We start from the raw sequence: 22,970 nt of genomic DNA, 5'->3' as shown, positions 1-22,970 counted from the left end.
TAAGACTGCTTGAAAATAAAATAATGTTTTCTTATTATTTAAAATTATTATATGTTTTCCTATGCAATTGTATCGGAAAACTTTTGTGTTGCTCAGAGAATATATCGCTCATGTCTTATTAACATTGCTTGTCAAAATATACAATAGGGTCTTGTTGAAAGCGAGGATTAGACAATCGCGATTAATCAGGAACACGTCAAAGCAAGATTACACTTGCAAAGGTGAGACAGTGTGGGTTATTTATTACACATTTACGTCATATTCTAAACAATACTATTCCACTTAATCCAATTCATTCTTTTAAATTTTTACTTATCTATATAATAACTTAAAACAATGTTTATAGAATAATATTAATTTTAAGACTGATAAAGTAAACGAAAAGGTTTTAATGAACCTTTCGACAGCTGAATGTTACACTACGTCTCTTGTTAATCCTAGATGGGTTGTTTGCATCGTACAGGTTGACATAAGTTTGCTCGTGTCCAGATCAGCATACGAATATTTCGCGTCATCTCACAAACGTATTCGTTTATTATTGAACTTGACATCAAACGTCCTTCCTGAATGATTGTCTGATCAGCTACGATGACATAGCCACCCCCTTACCCTTTCCGTTACACTACCTTTTGCATGGTGGGAAGTGATACGGAGTTGTAATTTGTCATATGTATAGTTCTGGAAAGATATCGGTCTTATGCTTTCTCGAGAGACATTTCGTTGATTCTTCCGATGTCAGTTTTTGATAAAAATCGTTATATTGGAATAGGCATAACAAATTTATCTTGATACATGATCTTTGATAATTATTAATAAAAGAGTTATATATACCCCTCATTGGATACGAACACCTTTCGACACAAACAGGGATTAAATACTTTTTTCCCTTTTAAACGAAATTGAAGAAGAGCAAGTGAGTTTTGGTATTTAACAGTTCTCTGGTCGTTTTTAAACTTTGAGAATCGGAATATTAATGCCTCAACCTGTTGCATGATAATGAATCTGCAACATCCTGATGAATAGAACGTTTCCATGAAATTCCAAATACAAATTGTGTTTATTTCTTTCTCATTGTAATCACATATCCACCAACAGGGAAAAAGCTATTGGCATTTCAATTGTTGGCCCAGTTGCTTCCCACGCTGTAGCAGGCATGATACACAATTTGGTACTAAACCCGCAACAATCGCATTTGATGCTGTTTTTATTTAATGGTTATATTTAATTACATTAAAAGCGGGTAAATATTGCATTAATTACTTTGTTAGTCCCGAAATTTTGTTTAACATTTGCCTGCGTTTAAGCATCCATACAGTAAGGTTAGACGTGTTTCATTTGTGTTTATATTACTACAGACGCAAGTTGTGAATGTAATTTTTATGTTTAGTTGGTACTTCGGTTTTAATTCTGTAATTTTTTATGTCGTGTATGAACTGTGTCAATTTTTGTTATTACCCTTTAGAGCAATACACATTTTTATCAACATTTATACTTTAACAATTCCGTACTTTGACCAGTGTTTTATATTTAAATGATTTATAACAGGACCTGATTCTAAATTCTTGTTATTATATATGTACTCTAATGTGTCTAAACCTACTCATCTGATTTGATAAAACAAAAAAAAGGCTGCCACTTATTGGTCCCACTTAAGTTTTTGCATGCATTGAATAAGTATATGACTAGTAAATCACTTTAAAAGACACATAAAAACCATATGGAGAAACCATAAAAAGCAAGGTACGAACAAAATGTTCATACTCTTACTACTACTTTCCCAAAATAGCTAGTAAAAATCGTTTTTCAAGTTTCAGTTCGGAATGACGTCGCTAATAAAAGCAATATATAAAACCCGTCCTGAAGTAACGGGACAGAGTTAAATGCGGAGTTCCAATTTTCTGAATTACTAAAGTTACCTGTAATTTACTGCGGGATGTTCATTTTCTACATCAGAGTTTCTGAAAACGATCCTGTAGGAGTATTTTAAAACATGACAGTGATCAACGAGACGAAATAAGATGCCGAGATGTAGTTTTCTTACAATTGAGACGTTATAAATTCTCATTTTATTTACAAACCCGAGAACGAGTTTGATCACTGCATGCAATATTCATCAGTTTCAAATATTCATCTTCAGTGTGACACCTTTTAATTTAAGCTTTTCCTTAAATAAGAGTAAATTATTTATGCTTGTATATTTATTGGTCTAAATTAAAGTACTTTTTTAAAAAGTACAAATTCATATTGCTTTGTTTACTCATTTACTTTATATAAGGGTCAATGTTTCCATAAATAAAACTAGGATAATCATTAGTGTTATGGTGTAACTATTTATTGAATGGCTATTCAAAAATGCTGAATACTTTCGTATACTGTACGTTGGTTGCATAATCCCTCATATTTCATCTTATAAAATATTACAATGACTATCACAATGTTTTTATAAATAATTGGAAAAAGGCTTTTAATTAAGGATATATTTCATACATTGTTTATTCTGCATGCTGGCTACGACATTTATAGGTGAAGCTTACTGATACACGGTTCTATTTTCTATGAACATAACTTATTTGCTTTTGTCTGAAAATAAAGACTTGTATTACCTTATTAATATTAAGTTGCACTCTCTATAAGCCCTTTAAATTATTACACTTGTACACTAAACGTATTGATTGATTACTTGATTTTGATTTAGTACCTGGTAACCTAATTACTAAGGCTCATAGTTTAAATTCTGTCAGGTTTGGTTTTTTAGAGAATATAATTCTTAAAATTTACATAAACAGTCACGTAAATCCGATATATTTTATCATTGTTTAATACGGCTACGAGCCTAACTTACTAAATTTCTGTGTGATTTTCAGCCTTATTATATCTAGTTTTATGTATATGTTTGTAACAACCGATTTGGTAAAGTCTTATAGTCTGAGTGTGGTAAATAAATTCAACGATATTATGCTTTCTAATAACCTGCCTACATACTTCTGTAGTGGGTATGTTTCCTCATTCTCACTCTACCAGATTCTGCAAATGAGGTGGAGCCCTTAAATTTAGAAAAATTCATTATTGTTCTCTGGATCTCGTCGAGGCCGCCCTTCTCTAGTGGACTGATTGAAAATTTTAGTTACCTATGGGAGATGGGAGCAAAAACGTCCACACTTTATATCACATATGCTTAGGAACATACGATTGTTCACAATAATGGTGCGAGTGGCATCCCTATTGGAGGCAATTTTCAAAATTCACCCTGAAGTGAAGAGCCAGGATTGTGTGTACAGATGTAAATCTCCCCAATAATTATAAGTTACACAAGAGTTGCTTCTACAAGCTTCTTATTCTTTATAAGGCTTCTAGATAATACTCCTCTATTTTTCTTTGAATAACCACAACTTATCTCCCAGACGCAAAGAAAGACATGGTAATATATATTACGATATTTACGTGTCCACTCTATTTTTGATCGATGGTTTATTAAACATATGAAATTATAAAAGCTATTTATAAATTTTCTTTCAATAATTCAATTAACCATTGTTGTCATCTAGTAGTGTTTAACTACGGTTTTCACGTAAACAGTCATCATGGTACATTATTAAAGAAACGTTCACTGAGGCTAGCAAGGTTTAGTTCTCTAATTTAAGTGCAACTTAAGTATCATGGGGTGTTTCGTGAAACGAGTAAGGCAACAAGCAGCTTGTTTTACAAGATTCGCAAAGATATGAAAGAAGTACTTAAATTTAATGGCTTAAACCTCAACTATTGCATATCTTGAAATAAGATGACAGATTAAAAAGGTATGACTTTAGCTCATAATATTGTATATAAAAATGAACTTGATCAAAATATTATAAACCATGTTTTTTAGTGATGAAGGAAACAATTAGTAATTGATTTCCAGGTTGTGTTTTACTTATCTGGAAATAACGTTCGTATCTGGGGGAATAGAACCTTATGGGTTTGTAGAATATCAGTGTGAATTCGTAAAATATACCTTTGGTGTGCTCTATCCCGAGAACTCATTATTGGTCAATGCTTCTGTCCTGAAAACACTATTAACATTATTGCCTATATTAATATGCTAGAAAAATATAGCTTTACATAAATTGAACATAAAAATCTGATATTTTTAACTCGAAGGTGCATCTCCCCACTGCAGAAGAACTGTTAGTGATTTTATTAAAGAGGCTTTGACTAGAGAGTGGATAAGTTGATGTGGGGGAATGGCTTGATCACCACACTCTACCGACCTTATCACTTAAAATTTTTGTTTATGAGTTTGCATCAAAAGTTAAGCTTATACTGAATATATACAAAATATTTGACAATTAAAGCAACAAATAAGAAATATTATTGGATCGTTTAACAACGATAAAAGTTTTGAAGAAATTCAAAGTTCACTTGGAGGTTTGCAGGGCGCTTCATCGTGGTCAGGTTGAGTTGATATAAATTGACACAAACTTTAGCGTACCCTTCAATCCTATATTAATATATTCTTCTGCTGTATATACATTTGTAAATAAATTTATTTAAAGGTTACCTGTTACGTTCATTACCTGTAAGTAATTAAAACTATTATTTTAAATAAATATTTTTTTCCACCACCAGCACTTAAAATTTATTTGTGTCTTTTTTGGATTTTAAATACAACAAACTATTTTTTTTTCAATCAGCCGATGTGTTGCTTAGGCAGTTATTCACTATCCACCAAACAAATTAAGATCAGCCGATCGGTCTTAGCGCCCACTAATAAGGTTATATATTAGCTTATTTTTGAAGTCGGTTTATACCCGTATTTAATAAACTCTATTAAAAAATTGCTTATTACGAAATATTTGAGAAATTGAGTTAGTAACGTCAATACTTACAACATGCAAGATTATTATTTGATATTGTAAACACTATTAGAGATTCACTACCAAAATCACATTGGATAGTAAGTACATCTAAAACGTAAATTATTTCAACTGTATACTAAAGGAAATTATACTGGTTTGTAATTGTGTGCGATAAATATGGATATCGTCATTGAAGTCATTGAAACGAAGCTCCTATTGGTCACGACGAGATTCATTATTCTATCTACATTCGATTCTTAATTAACTTAACTAATTACAAATAATGTAACAAAAATGTAAAAGTTGACGTTTAATTTCTACAGAAAATAAAAATATCATTAATAATTTTAAAATATTAAGATCTAAGTTGTTTCCAATACAATATCTTAATAATTGAACTAACAATTATTTAATATCAATCTGTTTGAAAGCGGAAAATATTGAGTCTGATGTAAAAAGTACCATTGAATCGATTGTCAAGTTCTCTCGGTGAAAATGTTTTACCGCTTGTGCATCGCTTCCCCACCACGCTCCCGTGTTCTTTAGAGCGTGATCCTCCACCTATATTTGAACCCTCTAGCAACACTCGACTGCCACCATTCCCTGGTGGAAATGTTATTATCACTTATGTTATTTGTTTCATCGTTGTCGTGATTATCCAACCATACCATCATAGCACTATAATGAAATAATGAAACATATGCCTTTATTTAAGAGGCGGAGTTAGGCCTATTTAGCCCTCTCCACCACTCAACCTCACATAATATACATATATATATATATATATATATATATATGTAAAAAATTAACCTAAATATATACATACTATTTAATAATTAAAAATAAAATTTGTCAGCTTAATATGTAGAAAAATTCAAACAAAGTTAAATTAAAACTTAAATTAACAGATTACTTTTAAAGAATTTCTCGTTATTACTACATTCATTCTCTCAAACACACAGCCTGACCACAAGCACGCCACGAGCACCGACACCCGTCACCCCTACAGACCGGCCAGCAACAAGTCCTTGACCTTTGCCCCAAAACGAGCTCTACCTTCTATAATACGTATATCATCAGGAAGAGAGTTCCAGAGGCGACATGCGTGAGCAGTGAACGACTTACTGAAGAAGTTCGATCGATGAACAGAAATTTACAATAAGGTGGATCCCCTTCTCGTAGGTCGCTCACTTCTATCGGAAATAAATTTGAAATGTTCGGACAGGTAAACAGGTGACTTGTTTTTGATAACTGAATGTAGAGTTGAAAGAATGTGAAGTTGGCGAAGTTGTTGAAGTTTCAAAAGCGATAGCTGTTTGAAAAATGGAGTCACATACTTATAACGTCTGAGATTGAAAATAAATCTGATACAATAGTTTTGAGCACGTTGAAACCTGTCCGAAAGCTCAACAGTCACGTCATTGATCACAGCGTCACAGTAGTTGAAGTGTGGCAGTATGAGAGTTTTAACCAGCATAACCTTGACTCTGAACGGTAGATATAAAACAAAACGCTTTAAACTGAGAATGCCAGCAAATATTCTATTAAACGTTACCGTAACCTGGTCATTATACTTAAGACTTGAGCTCATAGTAAGACCAAGGTTTTTTAGTTTGTTTAGAAAATTTAGTACGTAGTTATTGAGTTTAAGTTTTGGTGCAACGTTGAATAATCACCACTCTACTGCCACAATTACCTGGTGGAAAAGTTTCTATCACTTATGCACTAGTTTCTGCATTCAGATATTGTGAATCACCATCTTAGCAGTCTAAATACAACTCTACTGCCACAACTACATGGTATAAACTTTTTTAATGTTCTATTTAACATATTTTGGAAGCCTTGATTTCTAGAGCGTTATCATCCAACCATACCATGTGAATACTATGACTAATATTCCATTACTCTAATTCCCTAAGGGATATTGTTTGTTTTACATTCTCTTTGAAATGTAACCTCCATGCATACTGTCTTAATAATCTAGCCACTCTTCTACCAAGCTTGCCCCTTCACTCTTCCGTTGGTTCAGGCATTTTATCACCATTTTATACTTGTGAAATACTGTAAGAAATCAGATTAACTCTTTACGTCTGAGAAACTAATCTAGAGAATTGTTTTCTTACTGCCCTACAAATCTATACATATACTTTATATAAACTTAATTAAAAATAAAAATATATGTGTCATTAAAAAGTCTCATGTTTATAAAATGATTAATAGAGTTCGAAAATTGTTTTGCATGGATTTGAAATGTTTCAATTATAAAAACAATTTTAAATTCATATAATAAGATTTATATAGTATTAAAAACTTCACAATTTTATTTCGGTAAAAAGTTCTGAAATACGAACTCAATGCCGCCTATATACTATGCTTATATTGGGAAGCACCAAGCAAATTTAAGGTTTATACGTCAATTCGTTTTTGATGTATCGTTCAAATATACAGAAATGCAACTTTTCCAGTTCCTTCGTTAATTTTCAGCCAAAAACGCTGTGAGTAATCTTCCAATGCGATTTATATAGAGAAATCTATGCATCCTAATGAATCCAAATTCTATTACTAATACCATTGTCTTATCACCTTTTGAAGAAAATGCTAATTTGTTTATAGCTACTGTATACCATTGTGATTACAGCTTATCGTGCTGTATACCATAGCAAGTCGTTTCTCTAAAGTATATTTATCTTAAAGATATTTATCTTCAAATTCTTTATTCTTAAATGTTCTAATTTTATTGTTTTATTTACAACACTAAACTTGACTCCTTTACATCTAACTGGATTTGAATTTTAATATTTGTATGAATATATTTTTATCCGAGTCCACAACATGCTTCTAAAATGTCACCACTTTTTTCATCTTTTTCATTTTCTTATAAATTTCTTGTTTTAGTGGTTAAACACGGGTAATTTTATATATTAATTTGAATCGCACTCATTCAAATTTACTTCAATGATTTTGTGAGTATATTGTTTCAGTTCCACAAACTAACCCAAGATATAGGATTTATAAATTATGATCTGGATAAATTTGAGCAAATTGATCTAAATGTTCAAATATTTTTGCAAGGAATATAACATCTTGAACTATGTACAGATAAGAACTACTTCTTATATCTTTCACGTGATATTTTCAAATACTTAAAATAATTTTGATGGTTATAAGGTATTTTTAGATATTCTTCGTCAGTTAAATTGAATAAACTTTTTGAATTTTGCTTTCTCCTGTTTAAAATATTCTTGCATAATTCTGCATCGTGCGTAAAAAATTCTGTATGAAGTGGTGGGTAACTGCTAGTAAAAAAACTACTATTCTAAGGAAAAGCATCTTATACTGTATTTTTACATCACACACACACACATACACACTTCAGTATTTTGTTTATTTTATAAAGTTTTCATATATTGATTTACTTTTAAAATTATCCTTCACTATATACTACTTTGTTTTGTTCACTATATACACACAAGATAAAAGTTTGAAGCTGACAAAGCGTACTTGACCAACTTTATTACGCATGATTAATAATCTAATGGAATATAAAATGCCATTTTAAAAATGCTATTTATAAAATAATCTCTGGAAAATCTGGAGTTGATGAGTCTTTTCTCCTTTATTAAGCGTAGAAATTAACTTTTTCAATTTTTCAACATAACCTGACACCTTTTCTGCGTTACTAGTCATAAAACCTCTATGGTTTTGATTTAAAACGTCATGGATAATTTATTTAATATTGTATAGTTATTTTACAACCATTTTTCAACATGTGTCATTAATAAAATACATGAAATTTCCAATTTGTTTTCCATACACAAAGTTACTTAAACTTTTTACCAACTTGTTACACAATAAATAATTAATCATTGAAAAAAAATTTGAAAAAGAAAATTGTTAACAATTGAGGCAATGTAATCGTACCTGTCAATCCCTATGGCCATCAGTGTATACACTGAGACAATAACAGAGGTGTGTTGCATGGCCATTGCTATGGGACAGAACCAGGGCGGGAATATCCAGCGACCGAGCATGAACCTGGAGAGAGAAATAATACTTACCAAGAGTTTAAGAATATGCAAAAACATAGTATGATTGTATCGTTATGTAGCATGGTTAATATTTATAGTTAAAATTTATTCCCTTGTGTTTTATGTAATGTGATAAAAGTTTATTGAGATTTAAGACATTAATAAGACGCATTGAAACATATTAAATATAACAACAAATAACATGTAACATATATAAGTCAACAAATAATTATATTATTATAAAATAATACGGTATTAAATAACTTAAGTAACTTACATTTTAGTTCATCAAACAAGAAGCCTCTGAAGACAGACTATAAATGTATAAAATTACTGCAAAAGCATCCCTACATATATTTTTAAGTCCTCATTATTTTACTTTCACTTCTTAATAAAATGTATTCATTAAGTTTTATGTATAATTTGAAGTCACTTTGTCGAGTTTTCAAATTTTGTTGTGTTTTCATGCTTATTTTTGTCTAGTTAAGGCCTTTGAAATAATATGCAACTTGTTTTACAGCCACATGTTCTACTTTCTGGTTGTATGCCCAACTTCTGAGGAACGGAATAATCAATTATGTATAAACAATTGTGTTTACGTTATATGTTGGTGCGTATAATTTAATATGTTAATTAAATAAAACGCGGTACGGGCACTATGACTCGACTCTGTTTAAAGTACATAATTTTAATCGGAACAAAATAAATTACGAGTACTATATAAATGCACGCATCAAATTATATCTTACTAAAAAAATGAGACTATTTTTATCAATAAATTAAAATCTTTTCTTGGTAGCGTTATGTTGTTATTGAAGGAGTTTAATCATAAAAGATGAATGATATCAATAAGGTAAAAGGCGAGTATTGTTAGTTTTAGGGAAGATAAATTGTTTCTGTGTGCAAGGCGGTTAGTGGGAAGAAGAGATATGCCAGCCATTGTCTCTAGAGAAGAAAATATCGAGAAAAACACCGAAGTGCAGAGATTCACACAATGTCCTGCTATGAACGTAGCAGTCGTGTAACATCTGGTGGTATAGGGAATCAGCTGAGCTTATTGTCTGACAATATATTCCTTGACACAGGTAATGAAAGAATACAAGAGATTATTGTGTAAATTATCTCCTGTCTTTGTTAAAAAGTGGGTGCTCAATAAAACAATGATACATGTATTGAATAACTTTATTAAGAATATAGCAACATAATAACCGCTTTTAAAATTATACTACACATGTTCAGTAGTTTCAATATTCAGTTATATCTTCTACATTCGACCGAGAGAGAGAGAGAGAGTGAGAGAGTGAGAGAGAGAGAGAGAAGAGAGAGAGAGAGAGAGAGAGAGAGGAGAGAGAGAGAGAGAGAGAGAGTGGAGAGAGAGTGAGAGAGAGAGAGGGAGTGAGAGAGAGAGAGAGAGAGAGAGAGAGGGGGAGAGAGAGGGAGAGAGAGAGAGAGAGGAGAGAGAGAGAGAGAGAGAGAGAGAGAGAGAGAGAGAGAGAGAGAGAGAGAGAGAGAGAGAGAGAGAGAGAATAAATACATATTTATTTCAAAATTGTTTAATTTATATAACTCTAACCACTTTGAAAAGAATATGCTAACTGTGTGTCAGTATAATGTTGGATAGTAAACATTGCATTTTTGATACTTATTAAATTACAGGTCTATCTAATACTCCGTTTTTTTTACAATTCCAAAATTGTATTATAGGATAGTACAATGTACAATAACCTTTTGAAACAGAACCAAACTCTATTTTAAACAGATATATAGTTAATATTCATCACATTTTGATAATTTAAACATACGTTTAGGATACGTAAGTAATTACTTGAATGCTTTTAATCCATCAAAAAGCATCAAAAAGCATGTGAAGTCATTAAAAACGGAATAAACAATGGTAAAAGATTTTTTCACATCAGATGCTAAACTATAATAAACATTTATAAAAAAAAATAAGTCAAAACAGTTACAGTTTTATTTGTATTAATAAATAAAGTAGCCTACATTTATAATGTAACCAATCATATATTATTATTATCTAAACTCAATTAAGTCAACCGACTTTATTACTGCAATACATTTCATGCCATTTTACCCAGTTATTAGGAGCCCTAACTGATCTTGAATTCTGAGTATTAAACTCAGACAACTAAGAGTATTACATAACTGTATAAAAATGTATTTCATGAATAAATTTATAACTTATTTATGAATGATACTCACAGAGTGTAAGTAAAAGGAATGGAGAAGACAGCCATCGTGACGTCAGACACTGCCAAGTTTATTAGGAACGCTCGGAGGTCCCCTGAGGATCTGTCACAGAAAAAACGAGTGTTTCATAACTTATGTATGATCTAAAGAACATCAAGTATTCTCAACGTGTTCCTACTTATAAAACCACACAGTTTAGTAATTCACAAATTCACTAAGCATTGCACAGAATAGAACATTCAGTTTAATAATATGTATTAAAAACGTAATTTAAAGAATAATCAATTAAAACTTGTATTTATGTTAATATGCTTAATTGTATCAATAGCTTCATTCGAACCAAATAAGTATTTAAGTTCCTTTAATATAGTATTTATACTTCTTTATTATATTTTTGGTAGCATACACGAAAATAATCGGAGAAATAGATGATAAATATGTTTGGAATGGAGGACACTCATTAAAAAAATATATTTAGCCTATGTAAATTCCCGCAACCACCCACTTTAAAATAATTAACTTCCTCTATCCTTGGGAATTAATCCTGCCACGATAATACCACCTTCACATTGTGTTGTATGCCACTTAATGCCGGTTATTTCAACCTTCCTGGGTTCTGTAGCAACTGTATGTACTAACGTAATCTTGCTCGGATTCTACTGCTCTAGTGGTCATTCTATTTCAACCAGAGAAGTTCATGTCGGCCTGAGAGAATTCTATATAGGTATAAAAAAGCAAACCCCTCATTCACTCGTAACGAATTCTACAACCAATATCACTGATAGTTGCAATTTGGAACACTTATCTCCTATGACTTAAATATAAAAACTTAATTATTTTTATACAGATTAACCCTCCATGGGATTTGAAATCAGTAGCAATCTTAAAAGATCTATATTTTGTTTTCCAAACCTTCGATTTTTCTCGAATATAATACTTGATACACACGTAGTTTGAGTTCTCTATAGACAAATAAAACAATTTCATGAATGTTAACCACTCATTGGAGTTGAAATAGGGTAACATACATAGAACAACTTTGTTTTTCAGTCTATTTTCAATATCGTATAGAGATGAAATTTGAAACACACGTGCCTACGACGGAAAAAGAGTCAAAAATATTTTCAGGAAGATAAAACACCGAAAGGGGCTGTTTTAAAATAGGGTGTACACGCCAAGAAAATTATATCTACTGTTTCAAATTTTCAATGTTCTACAAAGATAACATTTTACAGACATTTACCTTATGTTTTCAGCAGAAAAGAACACAATTTTCATGCACACTAACAGGCTATAGAGGGTTCATAGTTAAAAAGATTTATATAGTTCTTACAGTTTTCTAAACCTACTTGAACCCATGTGATTAATTAATATTCACTAACTTTTCCTATTTTTCTGTTGCAAGCACAAGACCCGTGTGTGGTTTATCTTCCTGAAACATCAGGAAATGGAGTAAAAAACTAATTTTCTCTAGATTTTGCAACTATTTCAATCCCTATGAGTCTATGATATTCATGAAAAGGCTTTTGTTTTTATGTTTTAGTGAAGTTCACTTCTAGGACCGAGGGTAGTAGAAAATAAAAATGTAATTTTTCAATTTCCCGCTCATCACCTACCTTACATTGCTAATCCAGCTACGGTTAGCAATAGGGATTGTCGGAGCCTAACTGATTTACTTCTATAACTCTAAGGAAATGGAGCTTCCTTAAAGAAACGGATTATGATACACTATGCAGTATAGCAAGCAGCAAGCGAAATAAAAGTTATAACAATCGTATATTCTACTGTCGCACGCTACAGGTTAATAATTCATTGTTAGCTTGTTTTGCTAAGTGGTATATACCCCTTGAACATAACAAAGTACAGAGAGAGCGTTCTAGTTATGTCATAATATTCAATAATTTTGCAAATATATAAGCTACTTGACTTTCAAAAAAGAGTGAAAATGTCCGGTTGGAATAGAAACAATGCCTCCATCTTATTAGATTTCATTACTAACATGAATTGTACACTACGTTAACGCCATTTTCCAGAAGCTCACATCATGGGAGTAAAACATTTTTTCCACGAATGGATAAACACCAATTATCAATGTTCCGACGGAGATTAGACACATGTGTATTGTCTGTATTGTCTGCACTAAACCAGAATATAGAGGCACCTCAGAGCTACCTTCGCCTGTTTATTGGACGAAATAATTTGAATGCAAACGATGGAAAGGAAATCTTTGATTCCACAAACGAGAAAATATCGCTAGCACAATCTAAATAAAGCCAGCGTTTCATCTCTTATTATGATCGACAAAATAACAACCCCAATGTCACACCATCACACCGAGATCATCTAAATTCCATATTTGGCTTTTTTAAAGCATTATATCTGACTCCGAAGACTTATATATTCCTATCGAACTCTACAAACGCTATGCACTAAAACAAATTCAAAATGCTACGACTCTTAATGAGTTGCTACTTTTAACGTTGGTTAGGCAATTGGATTCAAACAAAATAATGAAGCTGTAACAGGTTTTTCTATCTTCATTTGACTTTCAACGATTGTACTTTTGCCTGTTACGGGCACTTTGCAAACAATGTCAAGTTTCATACTAAGTAATCACGTTGAACAGACCTATACAAAATCTACATAATTAAAAATGTATCCGCCCAGTCGATAGGACAGGCAGTTTATTTTTATAAACGTAAATGCAACATAATACATATAGGAACTATATGTATTTTAATCCTGTTCATTCGCTTACAGTATATAAAAGATTATACACTTTTGGTTGAAATTAAAAAGATAATAATGTAAATAAAATCACTAATACAAATTTTACTAATTTTAAGGCCATTTTAATAGATATGCGTTAATATAATTTCATTGAACAGATGTAAAATATCTTAGAAAACTTATTACAGAAGTTATAAAAGGCTTTCCAATGTATACGAGTACTTTATTAGTAACCATTATTGTTATTTAAAGTCCCACGTATAGTGATTCACTATAAACGTATTTTTAATATTTAAATTTGTATGATAGTTAAGTTATGAATAATGTACATGGTTGCATGTAATTAAAATTCATAAAACATTTATAAACAATATCAACTAAGGTAATATATTAAATAATATATATTACAACTATGTTTTTCTTAAATGTTAGAATAAATCATTAGTTCCTACGCTACTTTAGATAAGGTTTGTTATTTTAGTATCTTTCTCATGTATATTTGTCATTTTTAGAAGTTTTCCTTAAAAATCCAACGTGTTAAAATATTTGTCATCGACGTCTTACAATTTTTAAAAGGTTAAAGAGATTACCTTCTTGTGCTACTTATACTTAGATGCCACAATCGTAGGGTGAATGTTATAAATTATAAACAAAGTATGAAAGAGGAAGCAATGTTCTTGGCCTCTCAGTTAGCTTTGAACTTAAGCTCCAAGTTTCTAATCTAGAGTTGGACAAAGTTGAACAGTACAAGGAGCCACAAAGGATACTCTGAGGGCGAGTTTAACCAGATAGTGAGTACTATTCAGATGGAAGATAACCACAGTTACAAGATTTAAATTTGTGATGCAATTACTTCTCTCAGTACTGTACACGCTAAGAATACTAAATACGCAGGTATTAAACTTGAAGAAGTACTCTGAATCAGTACTGTAGGACACATTTATAACTTTGAACAGTAGAAATATTCTGCTTTGTATTCTTGGTAGAAGTGAGTAGGTTTTAATGGAAAAGACATTTTTTTATTTAACATCTGCCCTGTTTTTAAGTCACAAAATAATATAAGAAGGTACTTAACAAAATTAAAACCGAATAACAAACAACAGGAAACCAAGAATGTGATATATAAAATTGACTGTGGTTGCAACAAGACGTATATCGGCCAAACATCAAGACCTGTAGAAATTAGTGTAAAAGAACATATTTATAATTATAAAAAAGAAAAAATTTTAAAATCTAAATTACTTGAACATGCAGTAAAGGAAAATCATCATATAAATTTTTTATCGTCTAGTGTAGTGTTTAAAGAATCTTCCTGGAGTAAAATAAATAAAATTGAAAGTGCGTGTATGACAGTTTTAAAAGATAATTGTATTTCCCAGCCTTCCGTAAATTTCAGTGATATATTTATACCATTAGTGAATAAAGAAATCCATTCCAAAATTATGAATTGCAAACCATATTTTTCTACGTAATTCTTTTGTAATTTATTAGTTTTTGGTCTTTACAGTTAGTTTTAAATTTTATTCTATCATATGTTTATTCTATTTCACACATATGTTTTTTCTGTAAACAATATCAAACTGATGATGCCTTAACCGGCGAAAGCGCTTTTTGAATAAATTTAATGTGGAAGTAGAAATATTGTCGATGGCCTTTTACATTATTGTATCGTGTAGTAAATATTCTTGCCAATTATATTGTTCTATACCTACCTTTTCCCGAAAGTAAGGATCGCGATGACAGTAAGGTTGCCGCCGAGACTAAGGCAAGCAGTGAGAGAGAAGAGGGTCACCAAAGTGACCTGGAACGGCACGTCTACAGCCTCTAGACTGGGATAGTCAACGTCCAAAGAAGTGTTGGTGGTGTTCAATGATGACTGATGGTCCAAATCCAACAAGACATGCATTTTCTACACTGGAAAAAAAGATTTGAACAATTTTAACGTTAATAATATTCTTATAAAAACTCATTTACACAACATTTTTACTCAAGGAGTATTAATAAAGGAAAACATTGAAGCTGGTATTAGCTTAGGATCTTTTACATACACATTTATTTCAATTAGACCCTCCCCCATGGCTACACGTCACTCATACTTTCAATGGTTAATGGCGTAATGTCAATAGTATTATAAAATATACTATAAACAATAGTAATATAGTTTTCAAAACATCTAAGCATATACCACACTATTATAGAACCTACGGATATCTTAAAAGAAGTTCAGTGAGAGATTTAGTGACGTGACAAGAGCCTACATGTCATTTTCACTTTTATAAAAATTTTTATTTGAAAATTACAAATATTTTGCAAATACAACTAGTCAGAGCAACTTATAAACCAGAGAATAAATGTCGAATGAATACATTTAATTATTTCTAATAAGAAAAGAGTACTTTAGAAATATTTTACTCGTATTTGAACTTGAATGTTTTAAAACAAAGCAGACCTCTAGATAAAACAATTAGGTCAAAAACTTTTGCGAAAATCTGTGCATAATATTAAAGATTGTGTAATCCACCGACCAGCAGCGTGTAAAGGGAACCATAGCTTACATTACTTCTTGTAAGGTTGTTCTGGTTTCGGGAAGTTTCTACATTATGGCATTTATGATATATAGGTCTTTAGGTGCTCTAGGTGCTGCTTTAGGTACTCTTTAAAAAAATGCTGTGATATAATACTTCTTCTACATAATAATCAATAAATATTTTTACAACCACATTTTCCAGAGTCATATATTAATTTTTTATTCATTCTGGTATCCCAAAATTTCTGCTAAAATACGTTTATCTTTCTGTAGTGTAGAATACAGATTTACTCGAAAGAAATCGTTAGGTATTCTGTTGTGGGAACTCTTGTCGGTTCAGACTAAGATAATATCTGTTGTGGATTACCTTATCTCATATGGCATACCTCATCGGATTGAGATAGCGATGTTCAACCTTCACCATACTTATTACAATACTTATGTGTATTTTTAGGAGAGTAGCAAAATGCTCCCCCTTTTTAAGAAAGGGGTAGAAGAGGTAATTTTAAGTTTTCAAATTATAACCTCACAAGATAGTGGTTGCAATTTGAAAATCGAAAGTTATTCCCTTCTACCACCCTTTAAAGGGAGGGGAAACTGTTCTTTCTTCATGAAAATCCAAAAAAGTATTTTAATAAGTAAGGTGGAGATTGTAAATCGATATCTCAATCCCTTTGGAATAAATCTAGGCGTATCAGAACTTAATTTATACTTTGTATTAATAATTACTTAGTTAGGTTTGATTCTAAACAGTATTATGACGATAGCCATTTTATATATATATATATATATATATATATATATGTGTGTGTGTGTGTGTGTGTGTGTGTGTGTGTGTGTGTGTGTGTGTGTGTGTGTGTGTGTGTGTGTGTGTGTGTGTGTGTGTGTGTGTGTGTGTGTGTGTGTGTGTGTGTGTGTGTGTGTGTGTGTGTGTGTGTGTGTGTGTGTGTGTGTGTGTGTGTGTGTGTGTGTGTGTGTGTGTGTGTGTGTGTGGCCTTGCTTCCCAACCCATGTTTGCTTTATCATATTATCTCCTTGGTCTATGAGTTATATCAGTAACTGCATATCTAATGAGTATCATATACTTCATTAGTAATTTACAAACTATTGCGGCGTCCTCTGTACGATTATCTGTCGTAAAAACTGCATTTAGTGTATCGTGCATCGGTTTTGTATTCTACTTGCCATAATCACGGACTCACTGTGACCGATTGTTACTTCAAATTGTAGTCACGGAGCGAATGGTTTGTTTTTAATCATGTCATTGCTCAGACCCTCCGTTTTGTTTCATCATCTATTGTAAATATAGATTACAACGTGTAAGAATACAAAGTTCAATACCTTGCATGTACGCATTTACAATTTTGTTCATTAAGTTAAATCTAGAATAAATTAATTTGTTTGCCTTGTTGCCAAGATATTGAATAAGAGCTGTTACTATCAAGTTTACTCAACGCTTTTACTTTATAAATGTAAACCAATTGAAAAAATTGATAAATTATTTTACATAATAACATAATATCGTTCTGTCATATAAAAATCTGTTTACAGAATAGTTTAATACATTAAACAAGGTCTTTCAATTAAAATGTCACTATTTAAAAACTCTGAAGACCCTGATAGAATTTTTAACTGTTTTAAAGACGAGAAGGGAAACCCACAGGGGTTTTAGAAATAATAAAAAGACTAAGTTCATCCTAAGGACCCTAAAAATGTTCATTTACAATTTTAATACAGTAGACTGAATAGCTTAGGCGTTCCAGAGACACTTTAGCATTTACAATATTATTAGGATTTAAACTGAATACATAATTAATTACATGCTGTAAGAACTAAGTCCGATGGATTAATTCCTGTGTTTAATTTGATTCATACTTTTATTGGATTAAGATGCGAGCTTTTTATGTTATGTACTTGTCAGCCTTTTACCGATCACAACTAAATTTATATTACAGTACAATATCTCAGATACTCAACATCTTGAAAGTGCATGACAAAACACAGTTACAGGCTATTCAATTATTTAGACCTGTCAAGTACAGCGATTGTGCCGAACGTTATTGGAATTTGGCATTATACGTGGAATAGGATTTTGATTGCTTGGGTATTGGATGAATAGATTATGATTACTTCTTGAATATGATAAAGGCATTGTAAAGTTTGAAAAATGCAGAAGAAAAGGTAAAAGAAAGTTAACCATATTGAATTCATAATATATATATATATATATCCATTTCATGGATTGAATACAGATTTTAATAAGATCTATCACTCATTACAAAATTATTTCATTAAAATAGCCTTGTATTACTCCAATAATGAATATAATGCCAAAAATTAAAAAAGGAGAAATTAGAGTATCCTTACAAATAGTTTAATCCTTATATACTGGTTTTATATTTAATTCATGGAGAGATTGATCAACTCATTATTTACATAATTTGTTAACAGGAAAAACAAAGACAGGAAGATATGTTTAAAATATTAATAGAAACACAGACAGCTTGTGTTAGGATTGACCTCAAAATTCATTAACACCACATACTTGCTTTAAACTTATAACGTTACACATGACACTAACATAGGTTTATGAAATAATATTATCGTTCAATAATTGATGGAATTCAAGCTACAAAGAACATACTACAAAACTGAGACAAAACCACTAATAAATTGAATAATGACAAAATTTGATTAAAGATCTAAATCAAATATTTTGTATCCTTCCTTTGAGGAACTGTTCAGATTTTGTGAGTTAACCTACAAACTTGACACGTAGAACTAATTACACGTAAATAAACGATACGATAATTTAAAATGTTGCACATTGACGCTACAGTAATATGTTTTATGTTATATTAACACACAAAACACACAAATATGCGCAAAATGGACTTCGTCTAATCAATAAATTTCGACTTAGTATCGATTTCAAGATCAAGTATTTTTATATTCCGAAGTTTGAAATCTAGTATTCTTTTTATATATGTAAGTTTTCCAAACAAGACAAGAGCGTAACCGAGCATTTCGAAGGTTTCAGCTTGAGTTATTTATACAACTTGTTTTTAATGGCAAATTGTTCATTTATATGATTTTAGCAGCATGTTTAATAAAAAAATAAGGTAATATGAGCGATTCATCGGCAAATGAGAGTAAACTGCATTAAAAGAATACCTTTTCAATACCTGATGTATAAAGTAAACATGATTGGTCAAAGATAAATTGAGGGGTCCTCATTACTTTAGGCTCAGCGGGGCATTTCCTGAATTTCTCGGACATAATAGTTTTATGAACAGTTCTAAAAATGAGGTTCAAAAAATTATTCCTTCATGCTTTTTAAACATTTGTCTTCAGCCTGAAAGACATCGGATTTCGTTGTGCAAAACTAGTGCTATGAAATTTCAGAGACAATGCCTGTGTTTACTATGTTAAAAAGAACTGATAAGAAAGAGGCTGTCTTAAAATTTGAGACAGAAAGGAAATTTTGTAGTTTGTTTAGGAATGACCTCATTATTTCTCCAAAATGAAGGGAAATAACCGATTCGGAAGAATGATAAATTAACGCGATAAGTGACCATTCCTATATAATAAAAAATATTCGCCTGAACCATATTAACTATTTGACAACTAAATACTTGAGGAAGATTTTTACTTTTTATTTATTATTTCAGTTACATACTCTTCAGTAATCTCTACCAAAAGAAACCTAATGGGTACATTTGAAAGCCGATGGCTGAGCAATCGAACACGTCGAACTTTGGATCTGAGTTTTTATAGAGCAGGTTTGTTATACTCTTCGGTATCGTAGCACGGGTCATCTGTACCATCGGCATTGTGTTGTATCGCTTGATAAGGCTTCTGAACACCATTATTTGGCTCTGACCATTGTTCCAGAGATTTCACCACTACCAAACCGATTGTGACAGACGCATAAAGCCTTCTCTGTTGCTCCTATCATAATATCTTTTTGGATTAAGTCACGGATAATCCACCATTTAGTCGTAAACTATGTCAGGAGGAAGTGGCTATGCGATTCGTTGTGATACCAACTTACATATCGAGACCAGGGACAGCAGCGACACCAACAGAGGCAATATAATTTAATAAATTATGAGCTCTGACGGGCTTAGCCTATATTCAGAGAATGTTTACTACGTTTAGAACTACATCTAGGGCATAGATGGTTGAGATGGTTCAGAAAATAAGTTACATGTATGGCATATTTCCGTTGCATAATCCCTGTCTAGTCCATGCTAACTTTGGCTTCATCGTTAGGCAAACTTACTTAGAAAGCACTGTATTTCCTATTGAAATTCCTGAATCAAAAGTGATATAGTATGCAAAAATGTATATGTAGTATGGAAATACATCATAAAAATACTTAATGAGACACATTTTCGATTAACAAATAGTTCAAAAAAGACTGTCAAAGGAACTAATCTTTGTGGTCTTGAATAAGCACAGGAAATGTAAAATGAGATAGGAAAGAATACAATATTAAAACAAAGTCAGAAATAAATATATACATGTGTGTCTTGTTAAAAGCATGATATACATATACACACACACACATATATGTATGTATATATATATTCATACAAACATAGAAGTTGTGGGTACGTACTATATAAAACGCCAATATGGATTAAGGCAGAAATGTTAAAATGGATACAATTTACCTACGTGATCAGGAAGTATAATTATTTGATTTAACGGGTAAGATATATCGCGCAGCTTTATAGACGTTATTATTCACTAGTTATCTTATCCCGTTACACCAATGCGGACAGTCCTCGTTATCGCCTAACGTGAATTATCCTGTTCCTGCTCGCTCTACAATCATGATCGGTTCTGTATCATAGCTGATGAGTTGGAATGTCTAATGGATGGCTCACCTTGAGCTATTTCTGGTGCTAAATGAACGGATGATGACCGGTCATTATTTTATCATTTGTTTACATAATTTTTTTATTATTTGATATCTAGATATATGTTTTGTCACAGTAATTTACTAACAGCCTCTATGATATTAAAATATAATATATTGGATTAAATATAAATATTTTTTTATTTATTTACAAAATCAAATTTAGCGGCCTTTACAGACTTGAACTATATGAAACCTTTAAATTAAGAATTCAAAGTATTGATAAATTACACACTATAACTACAGATGGAGTTAAGCTAAACGTTTAAACTACCATGGTAAATTTAAATTTAATTTTATAAAGATTACTTTTAAAAATGAGTGAGATAAGAATATTAACAATAAATTAGAAGAAATAAAATTAATATATTAATGTTGAATAGGTAAACTCGTAATTTAAGTAAATTTGAACCAATTAATTAATAGTAATCATTTGCAGCATAAATTTTCTCATAGAAATAAATGTTTAATGTACGAATAAATGTGGACCTATTGTCTAGGAATCTACTCGTTTAGGAAAGGAGTTACAAAATTGTAGATATTTCCTTTTATTGGATTATTTGCGCAGTGGATAAATCATTCGCATGGCCGGGGTTGGGATTATTTCAGTTCTTAGATCTAACGCTAGGGCTGCATCACTGCCTGGATTGTTACTGTTCAAATATTTACTACCTGAGCCAATAACTTTGGGCCTACCAAACTGTAGGCCGGGAACTAATTTTTCCGCCCCTCAATTTATACCATAGGTATAATCGATATATCTCTTATATAGCTAATACGATCAAAAGTAAGCACATGAGATTTGAGGAATGCTGGGATAAAGGAACTATTTTAAAGAATATTTTAGGTAACAAAAGTTTAGCTTACAACTTATCGTTTGGTAACATTAGTTTACCAATACTTTTTTTTTCTTTGCAACAAGTCTAAAGAATGTTCCCAACTAATTCATACGTGTCTATCACAAATTATGAAACGATGTATGATGAAAAGTAAAAATTTGAGTTTAACATTACAGTTAACTTAGATTTATATTTTGTAATAATAATAGTAAGCAGTTGGAGAACTTAAAATGTGTGTTCTTCTAGTCCAATAGTTTGAATCGACTATTTCGAATTTAAATAGGGAACAAATACTGTTGTCCATCGCATTCCCAATGATACGGACACAGAACACTATCGTATTGCTTACTCTATAACCTATACCACAGTGATTACATTAGTTACCACACTACTATAGAAAACCTGAGCGGTAATCTTTATACCTATAACTAAAGAATAGTTTTAGTTTTTTCCGAAAGAAATTGGTTCCGGTTGCACAGTCAAGGAAACTGTTCTACGTGTTAGAGTAACAGTATCAGTATAATAACTAACAAGAGCTTAGTTAACTATACGTCAAAGATTCGGAAAGTAAGGAACGCTTAAAGAACTACTAGACTTGGTAGGTGTGATAAACGTTGTCCTACGGAACTGGTTCAGTGATCGAAACAGGAGAGTAATACTAATTGTCTTAAAGGTTCATTTATCCACGAGACAAACGTTCTGAGACTGTTTAAGTAACATTGATATATAGGAATTCAGAGTCTCTGTGTTTTAATCTAAAGCAAAAGGGAAAACAGAATTGTTGTACCTTTGAATACTTGTATTTAAAAATGTTAACCTCGAAACAAGCACTTAACAGCAAAAATCGATATATCATATCCAGCATTACAGCATCAA

At 31.4% G+C, this 22,970-nt stretch overlaps 1 protein-coding gene across 1 annotated transcript in view; it reads right to left on the bottom strand.

Moving 5' to 3' along the window:
- The window catches only part of LOC124359156 (RYamide receptor-like), a 46,908-nt gene extending 31,199 nt beyond the window's left edge, over positions 1-15,709 (bottom strand). Inside the window, exons 1-3 of the mRNA XM_046811661.1 lie at positions 15,514-15,709; positions 11,084-11,173; positions 8,757-8,870 (exon numbers count right to left, since the gene is read on the bottom strand). Coding sequence (XP_046667617.1) covers positions 8,757-8,870; positions 11,084-11,173; positions 15,514-15,707 — 398 coding nt within the window. The 5' untranslated portion in view covers positions 15,708-15,709. The remainder of the gene's footprint in view (positions 1-8,756; positions 8,871-11,083; positions 11,174-15,513) is intronic.
- Positions 15,710-22,970: the final 7,261 nt, after the last annotated feature.

Source organism: Homalodisca vitripennis, chromosome 4 (genome assembly GCF_021130785.1).
Source record: "Homalodisca vitripennis isolate AUS2020 chromosome 4, UT_GWSS_2.1, whole genome shotgun sequence".
In the NCBI taxonomy this organism is placed as follows: domain Eukaryota; kingdom Metazoa; phylum Arthropoda; class Insecta; order Hemiptera; family Cicadellidae; genus Homalodisca; species Homalodisca vitripennis.
The sequence above is the reverse complement of the archived record's forward strand: the minus strand, read 5'-3'. Positions and strand labels throughout refer to the sequence as shown.